Source organism: Silurus meridionalis, chromosome 8 (assembly GCF_014805685.1).
Source record: "Silurus meridionalis isolate SWU-2019-XX chromosome 8, ASM1480568v1, whole genome shotgun sequence".
Lineage (NCBI taxonomy): Eukaryota > Metazoa > Chordata > Actinopteri > Siluriformes > Siluridae > Silurus > Silurus meridionalis.
In genome coordinates, this window is record NC_060891.1 from 5,852,552 (window position 1) to 5,874,181 (window position 21,630).

The 21,630-nt window shown below is 39.0% G+C and overlaps 1 protein-coding gene across 2 annotated transcripts in view; it reads right to left on the reverse strand.

Moving 5' to 3' along the window:
* LOC124390029 (zinc finger protein DPF3-like) overlaps nucleotides 1-21,630 on the reverse strand; it is a 34,582-nt gene that overhangs the window by 7,961 nt on the left and 4,991 nt on the right. The window contains exons 2-9 of one of the 2 annotated variants that reach the window (XM_046855704.1): nucleotides 8,723-8,883; nucleotides 6,370-6,477; nucleotides 5,623-5,744; nucleotides 4,996-5,091; nucleotides 3,061-3,124; nucleotides 2,771-2,812; nucleotides 2,378-2,521; nucleotides 2,120-2,230 (exon numbers count right to left, since the gene is read on the reverse strand). In XM_046855704.1, the coding sequence (XP_046711660.1) occupies nucleotides 2,120-2,230; nucleotides 2,378-2,521; nucleotides 2,771-2,812; nucleotides 3,061-3,124; nucleotides 4,996-5,091; nucleotides 5,623-5,744; nucleotides 6,370-6,477; nucleotides 8,723-8,883 (848 nt within the window). The remainder of the gene's footprint in view (nucleotides 1-2,119; nucleotides 2,231-2,377; nucleotides 2,522-2,770; nucleotides 2,813-3,060; nucleotides 3,125-4,995; nucleotides 5,092-5,622; nucleotides 5,745-6,369; nucleotides 6,478-8,722; nucleotides 8,884-21,630) is intronic. The other variant, XM_046855705.1, reaches the window with a different exon arrangement.

Consider the following 21,630-nt stretch of genomic DNA (forward strand, 5'->3'; position numbering starts at 1 on the left):
TATAACATACTCAAGAGAAGTGATATTCAGTTCAAATCTATCTGTATGGTGCTTGAAACAAAGAACAGCCTAAAGATCCATGAAGTTACTGAGCAACTCAAGATCTATGAAAATGGATTTGGACTGTAATTAATATCAACAGTCTGCTACAATGGCTTAGGACCTCAGTTTGCATTAACAGTTCTGAAGCACCAGTTAATAAACAGTTGATGATGATCGGTTCCCTTTTGAATCCGTTTCCTCTCAAGGTTTGAGGCTATATTCGCTACTGGCTCACTGATTAGGGATAAACTTATAGGCACTAAAAATGATACATTTTAACCTTATTACCTATTTATCTCTGTAACAATGTTTTCGGGCAATGTCTATTGTTAAAAGCGCTATACAAATAAAACTGTACTGAAATAAAAAATTAATTACCTTTTTTTCCCACGATTTAAACCCCGGCTTAAACAACGAAGTGGCTAATTTATGGATTTTTCCTGGGTTTTACCCGGTTTCACAAGCTTCAAGACAAAACACTGAGCCCCATAACATTTAGACCAATGAAATTGCTGAACGGGTTTAGGTAAACCAATGAAACTCTTTATATTAAATCAGATGCGCTCCCACTGAATCGGGCCGCACCACATCATAAATATAGATGAGGTTCCTCTGACGTTTGACCTGCCGCTCACTCGGACTGTCTACAGGAAATGCGAATCATTCACACACTTCACCTGTGTTCTGAGCTGCACGGCATCGGGAGAAAAGCTTCACCGATGGTGATTTTTAAACGCACGACGATGCCAAAAGAAAAACTCCCGAGAGAAATTGTTGTGAAAGGAAAGAGGAAGACAGTGAACAATGACTTTCTTGGTAGGCGACTGTTTAGATACAAGCCGTGTAACAGACACTGTCTTTCGTTAAAGCCTGTGTGAAGTTCATTAGTTTCAGTGTAGACACCTGCGGCTTATAGACAGGTGCAGCATATTTATGTTCAAAATAAAAATCTTTGTCAAATTCAGTGGGTGCGGCTTATATTTTGGTGCACTTAATAGTCCGGAAATTACAGTAATTAGTCCCAATTAATCCCTATTCATTAATTCCATAATGAACAATTCAGTGGCAACAGTGGTAGGGATAAACTACCTGAGATGATATCAAGAAGAAACCCTAAGAGGAAGCAAACTCATAGTATGACACCAAAGACACCGAATATTTCTTTATTCGAAATCCATCATTGCTGGTTTATTGATGGCGATCAGAGTGTGAACCTTTTCATTATGATTGTAATCCTACGGCAAACTGTTTATTATTCATTTCAGTCCAAATCCATCTTCACGATTCTTGAGTTGAACCCTCGAGTATGTTTCCACATGAACATTACAGTGCAACGCATTACTGTAAGTAATATCATGTATATTTATGCTGTTCGTGTGAAACCATCCTCAGCAGTAGCAAGAACATAGAAATAAACACTGTCGACACACAACCTAGATGTTTGTGATTTCAGACACAGCTGCCAGTGGTGTGTTTACCTTTAGCTGTTGCTCTATTTCCAACTGATAAATGAAAGTGGTTTATGAGCAACCTACAGGCGGCTCTACAACATTTAACGACGATACAATTATCCAGCCTGAGACACACCAAGTTGTCTCCACCCCTAGAATTTTAGTTCTGCAGCAAAAAGTCCTCGGGTGTGGTCACAAGGAGTCAAGATTGCACAGGTAGGAATCGGGTGTGGCTCCTGTTTGGTTGGAATGAAAACCTGCAGCCAAACCAGCTTTTTGTGGATAAGACCAGAGTTTGCTGGTTTAAAATGATCTCAGTACTCGATCATAAATCTTTTTTTTTTTTAGCTTGTTTATCGAGGTGTTGGCGATGAGTTTCTTCTCATCTGATTAAAAATAAAAAAATGTAAACAAAGGAAATGAGTAGCTTTTTTTCTTTGATGTTTATTTAACTGTAAAATTCCACCTTTTCCTACAATGCAGTATGAACAGATATGACCAGGTTTCGGCAGCTTTTAAAAAATTTTATCGATCAATTACTCAAATCAAGAGCACAAAAGTACACAGTTAATGCAGGAATTTAGGAGGTTTGGGACTGAAACAGAAGTAATTAAACTGTTACATACTTAAGCGGGAACACTTGGAGCATTTGCCATCTTTCAATTTGAAGTCCGAATGCACTTGACAGACTTTGCAGAAATTGTTCAGTGTATGAGCTTCATCTGGACTCTTCTGGTCTGAGAGTAGAAGCCAGAATATACATAGTAAGAAAAACAGGCATTGACCAGATAATACCATTACACTTAATTTGTTTATCAGTTTAAGACACACTTCCTTTCACATAAAAAGATTTCTTCATTTCGAAAGCAAAGTAGATTTCTTACGCTTGCGACTGTAAGGACGATGGTTCATGGCTGGAGACTGTGAAGGCTCTTGGTCTCTGGCTTGAGGTCCCTCCTTATCGGCAATGTGGCTATGGCCGTAGTGATAGCTTAAGCCAGTGCGATTCCTGTAGCGTTTCCCACAGACTGAAAAAATAAGGAGAACTGATGAACTAGGAGGCACGATCACAGCATGCAAAAACCTGTGGATGACTTTTAGAAAGCTGAGACATTGATTCTCCTGTATGTGAACCAAGTCATGTTCTAACATACAAGCTGTTTGCAAAATATGCAAAAGGAAATATGACTATAATCGTTATTAATAGTAACAAAGAAAACAGAAAAGCAAAGTGTTCACTTCCTAATCCTGTCCAAAGCAGACAAAAATCCATATACCTGAAGCTGCAGTTTTTGAGTTATGCTTTTGTTTGTATCTGTCTGAAACAGAGAAGACACAAAGCAAAAAGAGACAAAAAAGAATAAACACACATGAGCAAGGGTTACTCAGAAAGGAGGCACAGTAAAGCCTGAGAACCTTATCTGCTTTCCGGCATATTCCACAGGTTAACTACACGCTTGAGCAAAACCAAGCAAGTCCAACTTGAAAAGGGCACTGCAGGGCTCCACTAGGCTTTTCAATCACAGAATGTGTCTTAACAAACACTAAATCAGTACAAGCTACTTACTTTCACAGATATATGGCTTATCATGGTCATCGTGGTCCGTCCTCCGGCGTCCTGAGCCTCGGCCCTGCAAGAAGACATGACAAATAATCTTATCTTGGTGCTCGGAAAAACTCGATTGTGCGGCGCATTTAAACTTATTAATACTCAAGCTAGCAAATTATATTTATGATTCTGTCTTGGTTTAATTGTGTACAAATGCATCATTTGGCACAACTGATCATATTTTTATTTTGGCAGGTCATTACCAATTTGTATAAAGTAAGGCAAAAATGTGACCCGCAAGGTTCTGTTTGAGGTTGTCTGATATCACAACTGCAATGCAATTGCCACAACACAACATAATACTTGTGTTCACATCTACACTGATAATACACAATTTTATTTATCAGTTCTGCCCATTTAAGCAGCTGCAGCACAGTTGATGTTGGGTAACAAGGTCACATGCAATGAGGTTGTTAATCGTTTTTGTGTAAAGCCTGAAGCTATACGCAAGAACCTTATTGTAATTCACTACAAAACTGCTTATTATAATCTAATCAGCATAACCAACATGCACAAACACACACACTATAAGCCCAAATGTATGTGTACACTGGATCATCACACCCATATGAACCATATGTGCCAGGGCAGTTGTGGTCCAGTGTTTAAAACTCTGGGTTAGTGACCATAAGGTCAGGGGTTCAAGCCCCAGCACTGCCGAGCTGCCACTGCTGGGCCCTTGAGCAATGTACTCAATCCTATCCACTCCTGTATCATGGCCGACCCTGCGCTCTGACCCATTTTCCTTTGGGATTAATACCATACTCTAAATAAATGATCTCAGTTGAAAGTTGCTGTTATAATAAACTCTATTTTTGGGAAGTATTTCCATTAGAGTTGAGGGAATTTCTGCCCATTCAGCCACAAGAGCTTAAAATCAAGCACTTATATCAGTCAAGAAGCACTGGTGTCCAGTTGGCACTCCAGTCCATCCCAAAGGTGTTCATTGTTCAGGACCTTGATTTCTTCGACCATATCTTCATGTAGCCATGTGAACTCGAGCATTGGCCTGCTGGAACAAGCTTGAGGGCTCTTAATTCCAGTAAGGTTGTAACAACTGTGTGCTATAAACTTTGTGGCATAAGTTTTGGGGAAGAACCACAAATAGACAATGGTCATTTTTTTTTTATAACCAAATGGCCATATAATGTACTGTATATATGATATATTTGGTGATCTGCATATTTGATTTGGCACGTTTTACCGTGGATGATCTTCCTAACGCAACCCTCCCCATTTATCCGGGCTTGGGACCGGCACTAAGAGTGCACTGGCTTGTGCAACCCTAATGGCTGGGTTCCAAATATATTTGGTATTCATAAACGTTCTGTACATTTGGATGAAAAAAGTTTATATCCTACTCATGCTCCAGAGTGTGTGTAAATGTACACATAAGAAGACTTTAAAAATCATACAATTGTCACTGTTACTGCACTTTTATATATACACACACAACTAAAAACAATAGAAAATCAGTTCAAATAGAAAATCTATATAAATATTTTACTGTCACAATTCAAATATCTTATTTTATTATCTTTAAAGTATTTAGCAGATTCGCATTTCAGCCGATTTTTAGTCATGGGACTGTGTAAAATAAAATTATCTCATTAGAATGTACATGATGCGTGTTAAATTAAAATAAAACATTCTTCTATTACATAAACAAAGATAATTCCAGCTATAAATATTCCCATACATCTCAAAATCAACCACAATGCATTTTTCCCATTCAGCTAGACTGAGACTGCACATTTAAACTGTGCAATGTAAAGAAAACAAAAAGGGAAAAAAAGGAAATTAATAATAACCAAAACAGGTCAATAGTGAGGGCATCAGTGTACAGCATACAGCAGTGTTTAAGCCATATGACTTCATGAATAAATCACTCACTCTGCCTTTTCCCCGGTGTTTCCTTTTTGGTATGTCCACATCAAAGTCTTCATCGTCATGGTAACCATCTTCATTGGCGTCAGCCTCCAAAACTCTCTGCAAACCGAAAATGAAGGGAGGAAAAACAGTCAGAATAGAGAGGAAAAAATGCAGGATAAGGAGTAAGAAATATGGGCTATATAGTGTAAACTAATATTTGGAAGTTTATATAGTTTAAATTTATATGGAAATGATTTGCTACAAATCAACAATTAGTCACCATAGACCATCTGAGCTATTATATATTTTTTGTTCTCTTATTTTTCCCCTGATGGTACCAGATGTTATTCATCTGCTAACAATTTAAGTGTCTTTTTGAATACGCTGGAGATGGTTGAGGTCAGCAGTGGTGTTTATATAAAAAAAAAAAAAAAAAAAAAAAAAAAAAAAAAAGAAAACAAAAAGATAATGGTTGAGTGATTTTACCGTTTGCATTTAAACAGTCAGGTGATTAAATCAGCGGGGAGGCGTTTATAGAAAGAGTCTACTAAAACGCTTCTTCCCCAGCACAGCATAAAGAAGTAAAAATCCAGGATCATTCTTCTCTACAGAGATTGTTAGATGCTACGCTGAAAAGCAGCCGCTCACTTGAATCTCCAGCAGGTCCTCTTCTCTGGTGCCGTTCCGCTTGTCCAAACCGTCGCCTCTCAGCAAAGCCTCCAGCGTGGTGCTTGGGGTAGGCAAAGTATCTTTAGCTGTCAGGCCATTATCTGTAAAAATGCATACACACACATACAAAGTGCAATAGTCTGTCAGCTGTTTGTAAAATGTGGAATCATCGCTGTGCTCTCTAAAACGGAGCACACAGTAGCGTGCAAAACTGCTGCCGATTATTTCGAAGCAATATCTGTCCCTCAAGCCATCACAAATAGCACTGAACTTTTTTTTTTGATACCAAAAAGAAACTTTTCCCTTTTTTTTTTCCTTCTGGTTTTCATTAACTGATGCACTTTCATACAATTCTGCTGCAATTTTTACCAGATGCTGAACAACAACAGACACTCGCTCATCCTTTTCCACACATGTACTGCCAGCCACAGGGTCAAATTCGCAACCAGGCGGAGAACATTAGCGATCCACTCGTTTACATAGAGGTCATTTAAGAATCGTTTACAAAATTAGTCATTAGTCACACAGTTAGTGACATTTTTCAAGCATCCAGCTGGTGGTTCTTTTTCCATAAAAAACAAAAAAAACATTTAAAAGATAGAGAGAGAGAGAGAGAGAGAGAGAGAGAGAGAGAGAGAGAGAGAGAGACAAAGCTTGATTTGAAACACTGTTTAATAAATCAGTGCACTTCATATGGGATAACTTATGTCAGGATGCCCTATATACCTATATTTAGACCGTAGAGGTGAAGACTTGAATCCATCGAAGTGTGTAACCTCCTCTTCTTTCTCCAGCAGCGGGCAGGGTATGTATACATCTGGCCAGCTGCCAAACCTGAACACACAACCATGCAAAAACACATAGGCAGGCAATAATTAAATAATTCCAGCCTACTGATTTTGAATTGCAGGTCAGTAACCTATTTCGAGACCAGGCTGCTTTCCAATAAACCATGCGAAAAAGGCAAGAGAGTTAACAAACAGTTAGCAAAAGAAAGGAAAATAAATTGCGAACCCTTCGGAATTGTTGGGTTAATAACTCATAAAATGCTGGTCGTCTTCCAAGTCTTTAAAATATTTATAAACACCCCTCCGAAACATTCAAAGTCTAAAAAACTAAGCAATAATCTCCAACAAAAAAGTTACAGATCTGCTGAATAGACGTGCACAACGATGAGGAAAAAGTCGTTAAGCTGTTTCACCATGTTTTACCCCATCAATATCTGATCCCTTCCTTGGACATTCCAAACCCTGGTCGAACTGTAACGCCTATCTGTAGATTTACCAATTGATTTACTATCGGTTGATTTGTGAACTAATTTGGTGCATCTTCAAACTTAAAATTAGCTTCAGCTGATGAACTGCTTCTCTTTGACTTTATCCTGGAATTCTGATGTCTTATTTAAATGTTGACCTTTTGACCTCTGTTACTTCTTGTTCCCACATAAGGCAGCACTGTGGTGCATGTTGTTACAGTCTGAGAGATGTGCATGTGTTTCCCTGTGGATTTCCTACTGGTTCTCATGTTTTCTCCTTTCTGTATGTAGATTTTTCTATTCTACATTGCCTGTGAATGTGTGTGTGTGTGTGTGTGTGTGTGTGTGTGTGTGTGTGTGTGCACGCACTACACTGCTATGCGCTTTCATCCAATCTACTAAAGTGTCCCATTTTACCCCAGTGTTCCCAGTAAATGCTCTACTTGTAGCCCTGACCAAGAAAAAGCAGTTAATCAAGAAAGACTGTTTAATCAATGACTGCAAGCTACTTAAATCCTGACTCAGCACAGCAGCCGCACATCACTATGCTCCCTCCACCATGCTTCACACTCAGCACAGCCTCAATTTGTGTCAATTACTTGCAAATACAATCATTTTAATTACAAAAAGGGGAAACGTTGTAGGCACAAATGAACACTGAACAGCAATTACGGCAATTAGAAATAAATGCAACTAAATGTTTCTAGATTACAAAAGAAAACTTTAATGTGTATTAACCAGTCTTCAACTAAACAGTGTGTATTCAGTGTGTATGTATGGTTCATAGTCTGTATACTTCGTAATGCTTCTTTTTAAACTAATCAGCCTTCATTAAGCTTTTTTTTTTTTTTGTCTAAAAATCCTGTTGCATATGTTGCTTTCTTAATTAAATTTACAAACATTTACATTCGTATTAATTCGAAATATTCATTTGTGGGAATATTAAATGGTTAAATGGCTGATTTAATAATCCAGAGGTTATAAAATATTCATCAATGTCCAACTTTGTACTAAAAAGAAATGGACAGCATTTACATATTACACTACAAATGATGTGTGTTTTTTTTATTTTGCAGACTGATGCTGTTATGGTGTAAATAATGGGACATTTTTTAATGGCTACACAAATTGTAATTGACTTGCGTTATACACTTCATGCAACTAAATCATACACTATATGGACAATAGTATTTCGACTCCTGAATTTTTTCACTCGTGTGTGGGTCGTATGCAAACATTTGGAGGCACACCACTGTCGCTGAATGAGCACAGATCTCCACAAGCACACTCCAATATCTAGAGGAACATTTTTCCAGAAGATTGGCGGTTATTAGAACAGCAAAATGGGGACTAAATGTGGAAAGGGATGTTCGAAAAAGCACATAACTTTTGTCCAGACACACTTTATATTCATCCAAAATATATTAATGGTATAATATGTTTCCTGGAATATTGCACTCTCAATCTTTCAGTATATACTGATGCTCAACTGCCATTTTGAGAAGAGTAAGAGTCAGTGACTGGAAGATTTTCACTTTGAATGCTCCTGTAGATAAGATCTTACACCAGTACATCTACATAAGCTCGTTTAATAAGATGGTGAACTGTTCAAAAGGTTTTACTGTTGCTCAATAAACTGACTCTTCTTCAGTGAAGCAAAAATCTGCGAAAATCATAGATATTGAAACAGCGCTAATGATTGTAAACCTTGTTGAAGACATACGCATAGAAAGCATTCGAAGTGAAAAGTTTGGACTATGTCCTGAAAACACAAACTGACCATGACAATGACCAGATGTTGTTCCTCATCGTGTTAAATCTCACCTGGTCCACGGTGATGGCGCTCCATCCAGATGTAGCAGTTGTTCTGGGCGACGCCGGTTTGCGAGTCGAGGAAGGGCAGGCGGACGCTGCGCTCGGCACACAGGCGGGCGTTGTAACTGCGACAGTGCTCGATGGCTTCTCGGTAAAACTGGTCGCCCAGCCTAAAGGAATACAAAAAACAAAAGTACACAAAGCCGACGCTGAATTACATCTCTGTGGTCAAATGTAGCCTACAGGTTATCCAGTCATCAGAATAAGGTTTTATTAAACGACTTAATGCGATCCAAAGCCAGAAGCCACCCGTTTTGCTTATTTATTTGAATCCAAACCAGTTTTACTGCAGTACCAATTGGCCTTTAAACCAGTGAAATTAGATACGTCAGGAGTTTGCAATGCAAAACGTAGCGCACAATGTATGAAAAGACAAGTACAAGTCCATTGGTGAAAGGCGCAATAAGACGATTAAGAAAACCGGGGAGAAGGAAAAAAAAAATTCTGTGGAATGAGATAATAAAGGCCGTCATGTTTAACATTTTGCTTTCTCTCTGCTTAGTGAGCTAATGGTTTCAATGGTAAAAGTCATTAATGCAAATGAATGGAAACCTCTTGAATAATGACCTCTTTAAAAGAGTATAATAGGAGTCAGTGTGTTCCCGGTGATGTTGAACACTTTTCATTAAAACTCCGTCCCTGCGAAAGGGAAAGGGGAAGAGAATCACAATGTATATAATTACAAAAGACTGAAGCACTATGACCTCTAACAACAATTACTGTTAACGTTGGTGTATTAATCTGAATACTACAGCGGACACAAATACTAGTAGTTCGGATGGAAATCCATTAACATGTAACACACACATCCCTCAGTCACATCTAGGGGCAATTTAGACTTGCCAATACACCTACTGCCACGTTTTTGGGAGGTGCAGAGGAAACCCATATGGACATGGGGAGAACATGGAAAACTGCAGACTCAAGCTCAGGACAAATCAGTGATAATGGAGCTGTAAGGTTGCTGCCCGGTTTATATAAACATGTATGATATTGACTTACGCCACAGATCTATTATGTCAGAATGAGACAAAACGTCTTATTCAAGCCATAACAGTTCTGAGCTTTCTCATGAAATACATAGAGAAGCTTATTATTGCAAAGGCTACACATTAATATAAAGAGAGCTAAAGACAGTTTATCCATTTTAAATCTGTCGTGTATTTTTTTTAGCGATTCCAAAAATTGCTTGTGTACCCTAGAAAATTCGAGAAATGCTCACATCCCTGTATTGCACATGCACAAAGAAAAATACGTTTTAACCTACGTCATATCCGTCAGACGTTTATATATTCCCTGCCTCTTTAAATTGATGAACAAGGTCAAGCTAAATGCCCTGCTTTTACTTTTAATGGACAGATGCAGAGTTGAAGTTGTTGCTGCAGGTAACCCAAGACTATATAGTGGTTGTTTTGAGTTGAAAGAGTCACATGACTCCAGCACATGACAACAAATGTCATCAGTTTTGAACGTCCCAGTTTACTCGGTTTACACACACGACCCCAATTTAAAATTTTTTTGAAAAAGGAGCGTTTTACATTTATGCTGGTTAACGTGGACGCAGCCTAAGCAGATGTCAGTATCAGATCAGTATGGAAAATGTAATCATATCCTACGGATCTTTATCTACAAAATGTCAGAATAATGCAAAAAAAACATTTAAATAAGAATAATCAAACGTTGCTGAATAATACTTTAGAAAACTGTTTATAAGAAAATGGTTAATTGTAAAAAAAATTCTTGCATGAAGATTACAATGAATTTTTCCGTGACCATTTGACTGCATTTTGGCCAACTGAGTTTAACTGAGTTCAATCCTGTCTACTTTCGGGTTCTCCCATTAGGTGGCGCCACAGCGGATCATCCGGGTTCCATACCCATCTGTCCTCTACATCTGCCTCTTTTAACCCAACTATCTGCATGTTTTCCCTCACCACATCCATAAACCTTCTAACTGACCTTCCTCTTTTCCTCCTTCCTGGTGGCTCCATCCTCAGCATTCTCCCACCGATATCCCACTGTCCCTCTAATAAACTCGTTTCTAATCCTGTCCATCATCGTCACTCCCAACGAACACCTCAACATCTTCAGCTCTGCTACCTCCAGCTCCACCTCCTGTCTTTTATTAAATGCCCCTGTCTCTAAACCATACAACAGTTTTTGTAAGAGAGCATCTCATCTACTGTAAGGTTACAAGAGAAGAACGAAGTGTCACAAGAAGCATGTGTTAATCCTCACCCTACCTGGCATGTTTCTAGGAGTGGACAGGTAACGATCAAACGAGATGAGAAGAAAAGGGCTGCAATTTTGTCACAGACAGAAAGAATATAATATAGATGACCCTTTTGACTCCACAAGGTTTCTCCCTCATTTTGACTCTGGAAGGTTTTCTTCACCTTTAGTTTTTAAAAATAAAACATTGTCAGCTATATAAAAAATGAAAACGCTGGAAATAATTCGAATCTGTGACTAATCTACTTACAATCGATCACTAAGATATTTTTACTAATAGATCTGGGTGAAAAAGGGGGAGCTGTGAGCCCCCTTATGATCACTAAAAGAAAAGAGGAGGCCTGGTCAGACTTGATCTGTACATATTACATTGTTATAGCGTGAAATACGGGAAGATTTTTACGGGTCAGCTGCAGCTGCAATAACTAGCGTTAGCTCTTTTCTCTATTGCCAAGGTCAGGAGTTTTCCTATTTTAAGTAGCTGTTCTTGTTTTTGTTTGGCACCATGGATAAGATGCATCAAAGAAGATGAGTTGTTGTTTTTCCCCAGAAAGCAGACAGCAGGTTGTTAGAGATAGTACTCCCATAACAAAAAATCCACAATATAACCAAAATTGTTTTGCAAGTCCAGTTAGTCCAATAGTATATACATACATACATACACATACATACACTTACATGCATACACATACATACACATACATACACTTTTGCCTTTTCACGAGAAATTTTGATTGTTGTTCAGTTTATAGGAAGGTTATTCCCACCTCTTTTGAAACGATTTTTGGGTGTTTAATTTGAAGCATTTTCATTTGGGTTGGACTTTTAAACCGATTTCAATGCTCCATGTAAACAGGATTGTGCTAACATTAGCCAGTTTTCCACCAGTAGTGTTTGAATTTGTAAAAAAAAACTCCAATGCAGCATTCAAACCTTTCAAATCAATAAATGTAAACATTTCGCCTTGGAAATGTGGTGAACGGAAGTTTTGGCTCTGACTTGCCATCTAATGGATGTTCAAACCAATTCAGGTTAATTTGTATAGCGCTTTTAACAATGGGTGTCTACATTTAGTTTTTTATCTAATCCATTTCATCCCTCTAAATGCATCAATAATGAACGTGCAAAGGCAAATGCATCACTTTCAAATCTCCTGGATGTACATAAGATTCGCAGGCCAGTGTGTAAAAACCAGGCTACTTTGAGTCAAAGAGCATCACATGACACTTGTCTGAAATATTTTAATAACGCACATCACTTCCCTCCTGACTATTAAGAGCGAGGAAAAGAAGGAAGGAGCTTCACACTTCCAGTTCACATTTTCCTGTTTGGTGTCTATTTGAATATCACATTTATCCAATGTTATATGGACAAATGTTTGTAGACATCTAGCCGTAACATTTGGACGTGCGTTCTAAACATCCCAGTCCACATTTAGTTTTATAGCAACCTCCACTCTTCTGGGAAGATGTTCTACTAGATATTGGAATGTGCTTGTGGAGATTTGTGGAGATTCAGCCACAATGGCCTCAATAAAGTCAGTAGTGTCTGGGATGCAGGCAGCTTTTTAATTCATCCCAAAGGTGTTCAGGATCGTTTAGGTCAGAGCTCTATAGAAGGCCTCTCGAGATCTTCCACTTCATCTCTTCATGGAGCTTGCTATGTGCACATAATCGCATAAACCATAAACCATAATCGTGTGCCTCCAACTTTGTGGTTACAGTTCGGCAAAAGAACCACAAATAGCTGGAAAAGACACCGGAGGAGTTTATTACACTCAGCTTACCAACATAGCTCACTAAAATGTCCCATGATGCTCCGACTGCTTAATATAAAAGAAGTTACTCATTCATGTATTAGTAGTGACAGATACAAAAAACCCATATACTAAAATGTATTTTCTCTAAAAGAAATCTTTTTCCGCAAAGTGTTCGGTAACCGTTTCTCACAATGGGCTCTCGCTGCCTGAAAAGAGTTCAATGGTGATTAGAACGGGAGCGGTTACCAGGGACTTCACGTGCCGAAGCCACGCAGAGATCTGCCGTGATAGACGGGTTACACGAGCGGCAGTAGCAGCGTGAACGAACGCAGTGGCTGATTGGGACGTTTGCTGGGAGTGTGTTCGTGTCAACCATTTACAGTGTCACATGTCAGAGTCCACGCTCTCCAAGCTGGAATTACATAAAACTTCGTTTGCATGCTGAAGATGTGTGCTTCCCCACCTCTACACACACACACACACACACACCCACACCCACACACCTTCAGTCTGCTCTTTTCCAACCACAAGACCACAAAAAAACAAACAACTTCCTTTAAACACTCACTGAACACTGATACCGATCATTCGCATTTCTTTTAATATAGAAAAAGAGTTTGAATTCCGCCTGCTGATCTGGAGTCGCCTTAATCTGATCAGGAAACTGACACGTTCTACTTCGAAACGCTGGCATCTTTCCCACCAGCGAATCGAGCCCGGGCTGTGAAATGTGTCTCTTGAGACCATGCAGGTGCACTTTAGCGTTTGAACAGGAAGCCACTTTATCTGCAGCATTGCAAGCTCATTTTAAAAGTTTCACACACACACAAAAAAAAAAACGTCTACAAAATCAGCTGCTAAAAAACTATTCGCCGACATAAATCTGGAAAAGAATCTTGCCGAGATGAGGACGGAGCTCGGATGTCATGTAAAAGACCACTGTGCAATGGAGTTGGAACTGCACCCAGTAATTGTGCTATGACTCAGCATGTCAGGGTGTTGAGTGTTGAGGCAAAGTCCCTGGTTTCAATCTGACAGCACTTTGTTGCATCTACTCCTAACAAAGAGAAATGCTTCTAATATATATGTTAAAAAGTGGGCTTTTTTCCCTTTCTCTCAAATGTGGATGTACAGTATGCACCGCAAGTGCTGGTGTAAAAGTTTATGTGAAGGATCGGGGGCACGTCTCTATGACAAAGTGTTGTCAGTTGAGACTGGAAAATTAACCAGAAGGTACACACACACACACACACACACACACACACACACACACACACACACACACAGCTCAGAAAGGTACAGGCCACATACTGGGGCGCTGTCTACCTCGGCCTGGTGTGAATAGAAAGGACGGTTAAGTTGCACAGGGTTAGAAAGTGATGTTTGTGGTTCCATGAAGCCATAGCTCTTTACAGAGACAAAAAAGAAAAAAAAGAAAAAGTCTGTGCACGAATCGATGTTTTGCTTGTCTGTTTTTTTTTCCATTAGCCTTTTCTCGTTGCTACCGCGACGTGTAAGAGAACTCGCTGCAGGATTGCGCTTACATCCAATCTGCTAATCTGGACACTGCACTGTTCACGAAACAAAAAGAGTGAAGCCTGATATCTTGTGCTAGATCGTTGCTCTCAGGGTGCCTAGCTGAACCGGGCAGGTTTTTCAAACGAGACGGAGTAACTGGAATGCGAACAGCGCTTCTGTAAAACCTGCTGCAAAGCACATTACGAGCGTATAAAGCAGTTAGCTTACTGTGAAGAATCGGGAAGAGCTGGCAGCTAACGGAGAACTCATTACGGCTGATTGAATACTGAGAGCATTAAAAAATCTTTATACACTGCTCTGAAATATTTAACCCCCCAAGTACCCACGTTTACTGTAAAATCTTTCTACGGTGTTTAATCTTTTCAAATAATAACCTGCAGATGTTTTTCCGGTGTTTATCAGCGACGATATAAAGAGATAAATCACTATTAAAGCTTTGTGTTTTACATGCCTTATTTCTGGCTCACGTGCGGTTTATTCATCGATATCACGGCACACTTGAAACCTCATACACCTTCGATGACGATTTGGTTCGTCGGATCGCTCACTCGGGAAAACCCGTTCCTACGTGAAAACCTTCAGCGCATGCATCGGATGCCGTTTTTATGCAGTAGTAGGTTTTATATTTAGGTCGAGCAGGCCTCTAACCGCACGTCTTTCCTGACTCTCGTGGTTCCTCTTTATCTTTTATTATGAGAGATGTTTACTCCTGAGGTCACCTGATCTCTGCTCCATGACTTGGGTCCAACTGCATATGCATGTCAGCTGTAATTCATGAAATTACGGCCTTTCATTGACTCAGAGTGGATGCGTCCATTAGAGGCACTCAAATGTAAATCATTTGAGGTCGGATTTGATCGAAAATTGTGTACAAATTTCAGCACAACACATATGGAGGAGTTTAAAGTGCCTCCTAAAAAGTGTTGCGAAAGAAATTTCCTTTATTGGTTATTGCTAATGTTGAGCAGTTGCTAATTAATTACTGACAAACAAAAAACAAGGTCTGTTAACAAAAACTTCAGAATTTCCCCATTGACCTTAAAAGGAAAAAAAAAGTGTTTTACTAAAATCTAAATAAATTGTTAGAAAATGACTATGCGTAGGCTAATTTGGACTCTGTAGCTTTAGTTAAATGCATTAGGTAAAATGGGTCGACATTTCAATGCTTCTCGCCCACGTCCATGAAACTTCACCACCGTGTGGAAATGCAGGTTGATTCGAAGTTTTCAGTCGACTGGAGTTTCTCAATGAACGACTTGAAGGTAAAAATGAGATTTTTCAATGCATTTGCTATTTCCTCATAGTAACTTCTCATTCTGTGAAGCTCAACAGCCTTGTGCTGAACATCACAGTGATATTTCTCGGTCTTAAAGAATTCGGCCTGTGAGTTACCTAATATTTATAGCCCTATGAAACAGTAATGATTAAAAAAAAAAAAAAAAAAAGAAATTATATATCATCAATGGAAATAGACTTCATAATAATATTCTATTGTTATAAATCGATAAAACTGCATTTCCAGTTTTTTGACGTCCATCAGAGCATCTTTGTGAATTTCTATATCAAAAGCTTAAACAATAAATATAATGTTTTGCTCTGCAAATATACAGGTAGCCCCTGACCTACGAAATACATGGGGACCGGAAAAGTGTTCGTGAGTCGAGAAGAGTGAGACTCTACGATGCGTTCCGAGGAACCCCCGAGATATATAACCAAGCGATAAATTCTACGTATTTTTGAAGATGAATGCAGTTTTTTTTTCCGTTTTTCTGCCGTGGAAACAAAACTAGCAAACACTAAAATCACAACCGGAAAAAAACAAAACACTGTAGGAATACGGTATACGTACGGTATACGTCTTCTCACAACTTTGCGCAAAAGAAAAACGGTCCCACAATGCATGCCTGGTGGGCGTTCTTCTTCTGCGCCCTCTGAATAGCGTGCAAAGGGTTTAGAAACTTTTCTTTAATATATTTTGATTTTCTTTGGCTGTGTTCATATCTCAGAAAATTCGTAAGTCGCGCACACACACACACACACACACACACACACACACACACACACACACACACTTTACACAATTCATTCTCTGACTTTTTTGTTTGTTTTTTCCATTTCAACAGACTTGTGCATGCATAAATGTATACCGAGTACATTTTTGCTCTTCGTTTAGAACGGCGTTGCAGCAGGGGAATAGCGCACTGTTGTCTTTGCAGAATGCTCCCACACAGAACTCCATTTCACGTCTCACTGTTTCTTACTCCTCTGCATTGCGTGCTCAACAACTGCACTGCACCCCTCTCTGTGGAGGGCTCAAAGTAACAAACAAGCAAGCAAGCAAGCAAACAAAAACAAATAAACCAAAATAAAAAGTCAGGCTAATGGATGATGTAGCGTTAACAGTAGATCTTCTTCAAAATCAAAGCTGATACCAGCGACAGACCAACTTAAAACCCAACTCATCTTATTACCCCCCATGCCCACTTTTCTCCTTCACCCCAAAATCTTCTCTGTCAGGAAGAAAGACGCGCACACGCGTACGCACGCATGCTGCGGCGCGGAACGACACTGAGAAGCAAAACACTCACTGGAATGTTACTGAGCCTCATTCTGGCCTACTAACCGATTAAACCATTTAACATGTGGTAACACCCAAGATCTACTTTCTCAAACGACAACGTGAACATACAAGCACCTGACGATAATTAGCAACTACTACACTAACTACTATAATATTTGTGATGAAAGAATGAGTAATCTCTGGGCAAACAGCAAGAAGCCGGGGTCAACAGAAGTCGTCCGTTTATCTGTAAATGGTACGATGCCCTTTCATAAATAGCTGAATTACACCACGGCACCACATTTGCTTGCACTTTGACCATCATGACCAGCAGCCATAATAGAAAACTTGCCGGATGAAATATTGACATTACCAAGCAAAGGCTGGTGGGCTCTCCAAATATTTAAATAAAGCATATTAAGAAATACACAACTTCTGTCTAAATGGTGCTCAGGGACAAATTTGTCGCGATTTTCGCTTGGTAAATTCTGCATCCATGCAGAAATCGTAATACATGCGTTTGTTTGGATTTTTGTAACAAAGATGTCATTCGGGATTGAAAGAAAATATGAAATGGTAGAGTTGTTCTTCAGAATGTCACAGTACATGTTGGAATCCATGTTTCCCTCAAAAGAACCGCAGCTCTCCAGTACCAGCAGCACTCATGCAGCCCCAGACAATGATGCTACCACCACCATGCTTGAGTTACGACAAGACATCATTTTCTTGGTTCTCCTCACCACGGTATCGCCACACATGCTGGACACCATCTGAGCCAAACACGTTTATATGTCTCATCAGACCACAGGACATGGTTCCAGTAATTTATGCTCTTGACAGGTTGCCTTTAGCAAACTGTTTGCAAATCATCATAATACATGCGTTTGTTCGGATTTTTGTAACATATCTAAGATATCGGGATTTCATTTTCGGGATGGAAAGAAAATATGAAATTACCATTTTGTGATCTTGAAATCTTTGTATTATATTGGCTGTGAATATTCGATTTATTTGGGGCGGTGTCACGGTGTTATCCCTGTTGTCCCTGTGTTATAGATAATTACCTCAATGTAGACTCACACAAGTTATTTTTCTTCAGAGGTCCTCAACCCCCTGGTGTCTGACCGACACTCATTTCTCAATCGCATCGCTCTGGATTTACCTCAAATCGAGCTGTATTTCAGCACAGAGGGACATGACTATACATGAGACCATCATTGTGTAAACACAGTATATTGCTACCTCTGGTTGCATTTCTAGAATATTCACACAGATTCAGAACCCTTGTTTTGACATCTAAATGATTCCTGACCACAAACTCCATCCCTCGGATCATCAACGGCCCAAAGAGGAAAGAAAACAAATCAGAACACTAAAATTCACTCCAATCCAGAAGTTTATCCAGACTGGTTTGGCAGTGACCCATGGCCACGATATCATGCATCGTTGTCGTTTTCTCCCCATGTTCTACATACCTTCTACATCGGTTGCAAAAGAAAAGGAAATAGGTTCACAATTGTATCATGTCAAAGGATCTTACTCTCTTTCTTTAGCATTGCCAGGCTAGCTACATTTTCTTATTTACTTTAACGAAACCAACACGAACAACCTAGAAATATCATTCTCATGAATAGAGATTTGTACATGGGTTTTGTCATGAATTTCTCCTTTTATTTTCATCACCGGCTTTTGAGAGTGCTCGTTCAACTGACAGTGAAACAGTGATAGTTTCCGGTTATCGTCACACTCCGAAAATATCAAACCATTACCATTTTGTGTGTGCAGGGGCTTTTTTTGAGGGATGAGGTAGAACAAGAAGTGTAATATGACGAGTGCAATGAATAATTTATATACACGATTAGACGTTTTCTCGTCTACGGCTCTGATTTTATTGCTTAAGTGGCTTAAGCTTACAGAGCCTTAGATCCTTCTTATAAGTCAATCGTTTATTTGATGGCACTGATCCAGAGTTCTGAAATAGGGGTATGCATGTATGTATGTATGTATATATATATATATATATATATATATATATATATATATATATATATATATATATATATATATAAAAATTAGGTGTGTAACAGTACACATAAAGTTTAAAATTCATTCGGTTCAGTATACATGTATCGAATGCAAACCCTTTTAACATTCGCATCATAGTTCTAATCTCAGTTCCCTCAGAAACGTATTAAGTGGTGGACCGCAAGTTTGTTTAGTCTTCGCCTCGTGCTTTGAGTGCATATTTGTATTATTATATAACTTAAAAAACATGCACAACAATGCCAGGGGTATAAAAAATAAAAATAAAAAATAAAAAGAACAGCGTTAGCGCAGTGTCACTGTACTTACTCCGTACTGGAAATACGATTTGTTTTGCGCATGCATGAAAAGGCAAAAGAAAAAAACGTAGCACTAGCATTAACCAAGGCATGACTAGCGGCTAACGTTAGCGCTATGGATTCTTTTAGCTCTTTTTTTCTTGAAAAAAATCCTGACAATTCCACATATCGAAGGAGTGAATGAATGAAGGATGGATGGAATGAAGGCATTTGTTAAAGTATACTGAAAAAAACAGTTAAGTACATTATATCTTTAGAAAAATGTATATTTAATGCCACACACGCGCTCTCTCTCTCTCACACACACTCACACACACACACGTAGGTGTATTATCCAAATGGGGTCTAACAAACTATTTTAATTTTTCAATTTATTTAATCAATTTAATTTGTGTCAATTCAATTTACTTCTCAATTTCCTTAATATGATAAAAACAGTGTATTGTATTAATTTGATTTATTGTCGCTTATTTTTTATTAGGTTATAAAATATTATTTTATATTATTTAACCAAGCGGGCATTTTATTTAAAATTGCTTTGAAAATGTTAACTGTTGATGATCACAAATGTTAATAATAATAAACTTGATGTTAAGAATAAACTATTTGATGTTTTGCATTTCTTCCCACTAACTGTACAGAAATTGTACCGACCAGTGACTTAGAAACGAACCATGAATTTTGTGTACCGTTACACCCCGTACAGTATCTCAAAAGTGATTGCACCCCTCACATTTCAGCAACCATTTGATTATATGTTCTCAAGGGACAATACTATATAAATGAAACTTGGATATATTTTAGAGTAGTCAATGTGCAGCTTGTGTAGCAGTACAGATGCACTGTCTTCTAAAAAATAACTCAACATACAGCCATTATTATCTAAATAACTGCCAACAAAATTGAGTATATCCTAAGTGAACAGGTCAAAACTGTGTCTAAACTGTCAGTATTTAGTGTGAGCACCCTTGTTATGTAGCACTGCCTTAATCCTCCTGGGTATGGAATTCACCAGAGCTGCACAGGTTGTTGCTGGGATCCTCTTCCACTCCTCTATAATGACATCACAGAGCTGCTGGATGTTACACACATGGTGCTTCTCCACCTTACAGTTGAGGATGCCCCACAGGTGCTCAATAGGGTTCAGTTCTGGAGACATTCTTGGCCACTCCATCGCATTCACCTTCCTCAGCACGGCAGTTGTCATCTTGGTGTTAGGAGTCGTTATGTTGGAAAACTGCCGTTCAGCCCAGTTTCTGAAGGGAAGGTTGTTCTGCTTCAGAATGTCATTGTACATGTTTCCCTCAAAAGAACCGCAGCTCTCCAGTACCAGCAGCACTCATGCAGCTCCAGACAATGATGCTACCACCACCATGCTTAAGTTAAGGCAAGACATCATTTTCTTGGTTCTCTCATCATGGTTTCGCCACACATGCTGGACACCATCTGAGCCAAACACGTTTATATAAGTCTCATCAGACCACAGGACATGGTTCCAGTAATTTATGCTCTTGACAGGTTGCCTTCAGCAAACTGTTTGCAGGCTTTCCTATGAGCCATCTTCAGAAGAGGCTTCCTTCTGGGACAACGGCCGGCCATGCAAACCGACTTGTTGCAGTGTGTGGCATATGGTCTGAGCACTGACAAGCAGAACTTCCGCTTCTGCAACCTTTAAAGCAATGCTGGCAGTACTCATGCTTCTGTTTTCTAAAGCAGCTTCTCCACCTGATGCACAGCCCGAGGACTCAACTTCTTTAATGACGCTTGTGCGATCTGTTCAGATTGAAACCCGTATTGGAAAACCTCTGTTTGACCCTGACCACTGTACTGTAACTCAGTTTCAGGGTGTTACCAATCTTCTTATAACCTCTGCCGTCTTTGTGGAAAACAACAATTCTAATTCTCTTCACCATGAGGTGTCATGTTGAACATCCAGTGGTCAGTATGAGAGAATTGTACTCAAAGCGCCACATTTTAACTGCTCTAATACAACATACACAAATGTTTATGGTCCTGTCAAGCAGACAAAAACAGGAACATGATGAATAGGACATGTGGCTTTGCATGGTTACATGACATACAGCTGTTATCACTTAGGGTGTAATATACTAGATGTGGTACATTATACTTTAGTAAGGTGTAGTATTCTATTCTATACTGTAGTTTACTATAGTATAATTTATTGTGCTGTAGTGTAGTAAACTATACTGTAAGTTAATATATTCTAGTATAATATACTGTACTGTAGTATAATATCCTGCAGTGTAGTGCAATATGCAGTGTAGTGTGGAATAATACACTGTAGTACTGTAGTATAATATACTGTAGTGTGGAATACTACACTATAGTACTGTAGTATAATATACTGTAGTGTGGAATACTACACTATAGTACTGTAGTATAATATACTGTAGTGTAGTGTGGA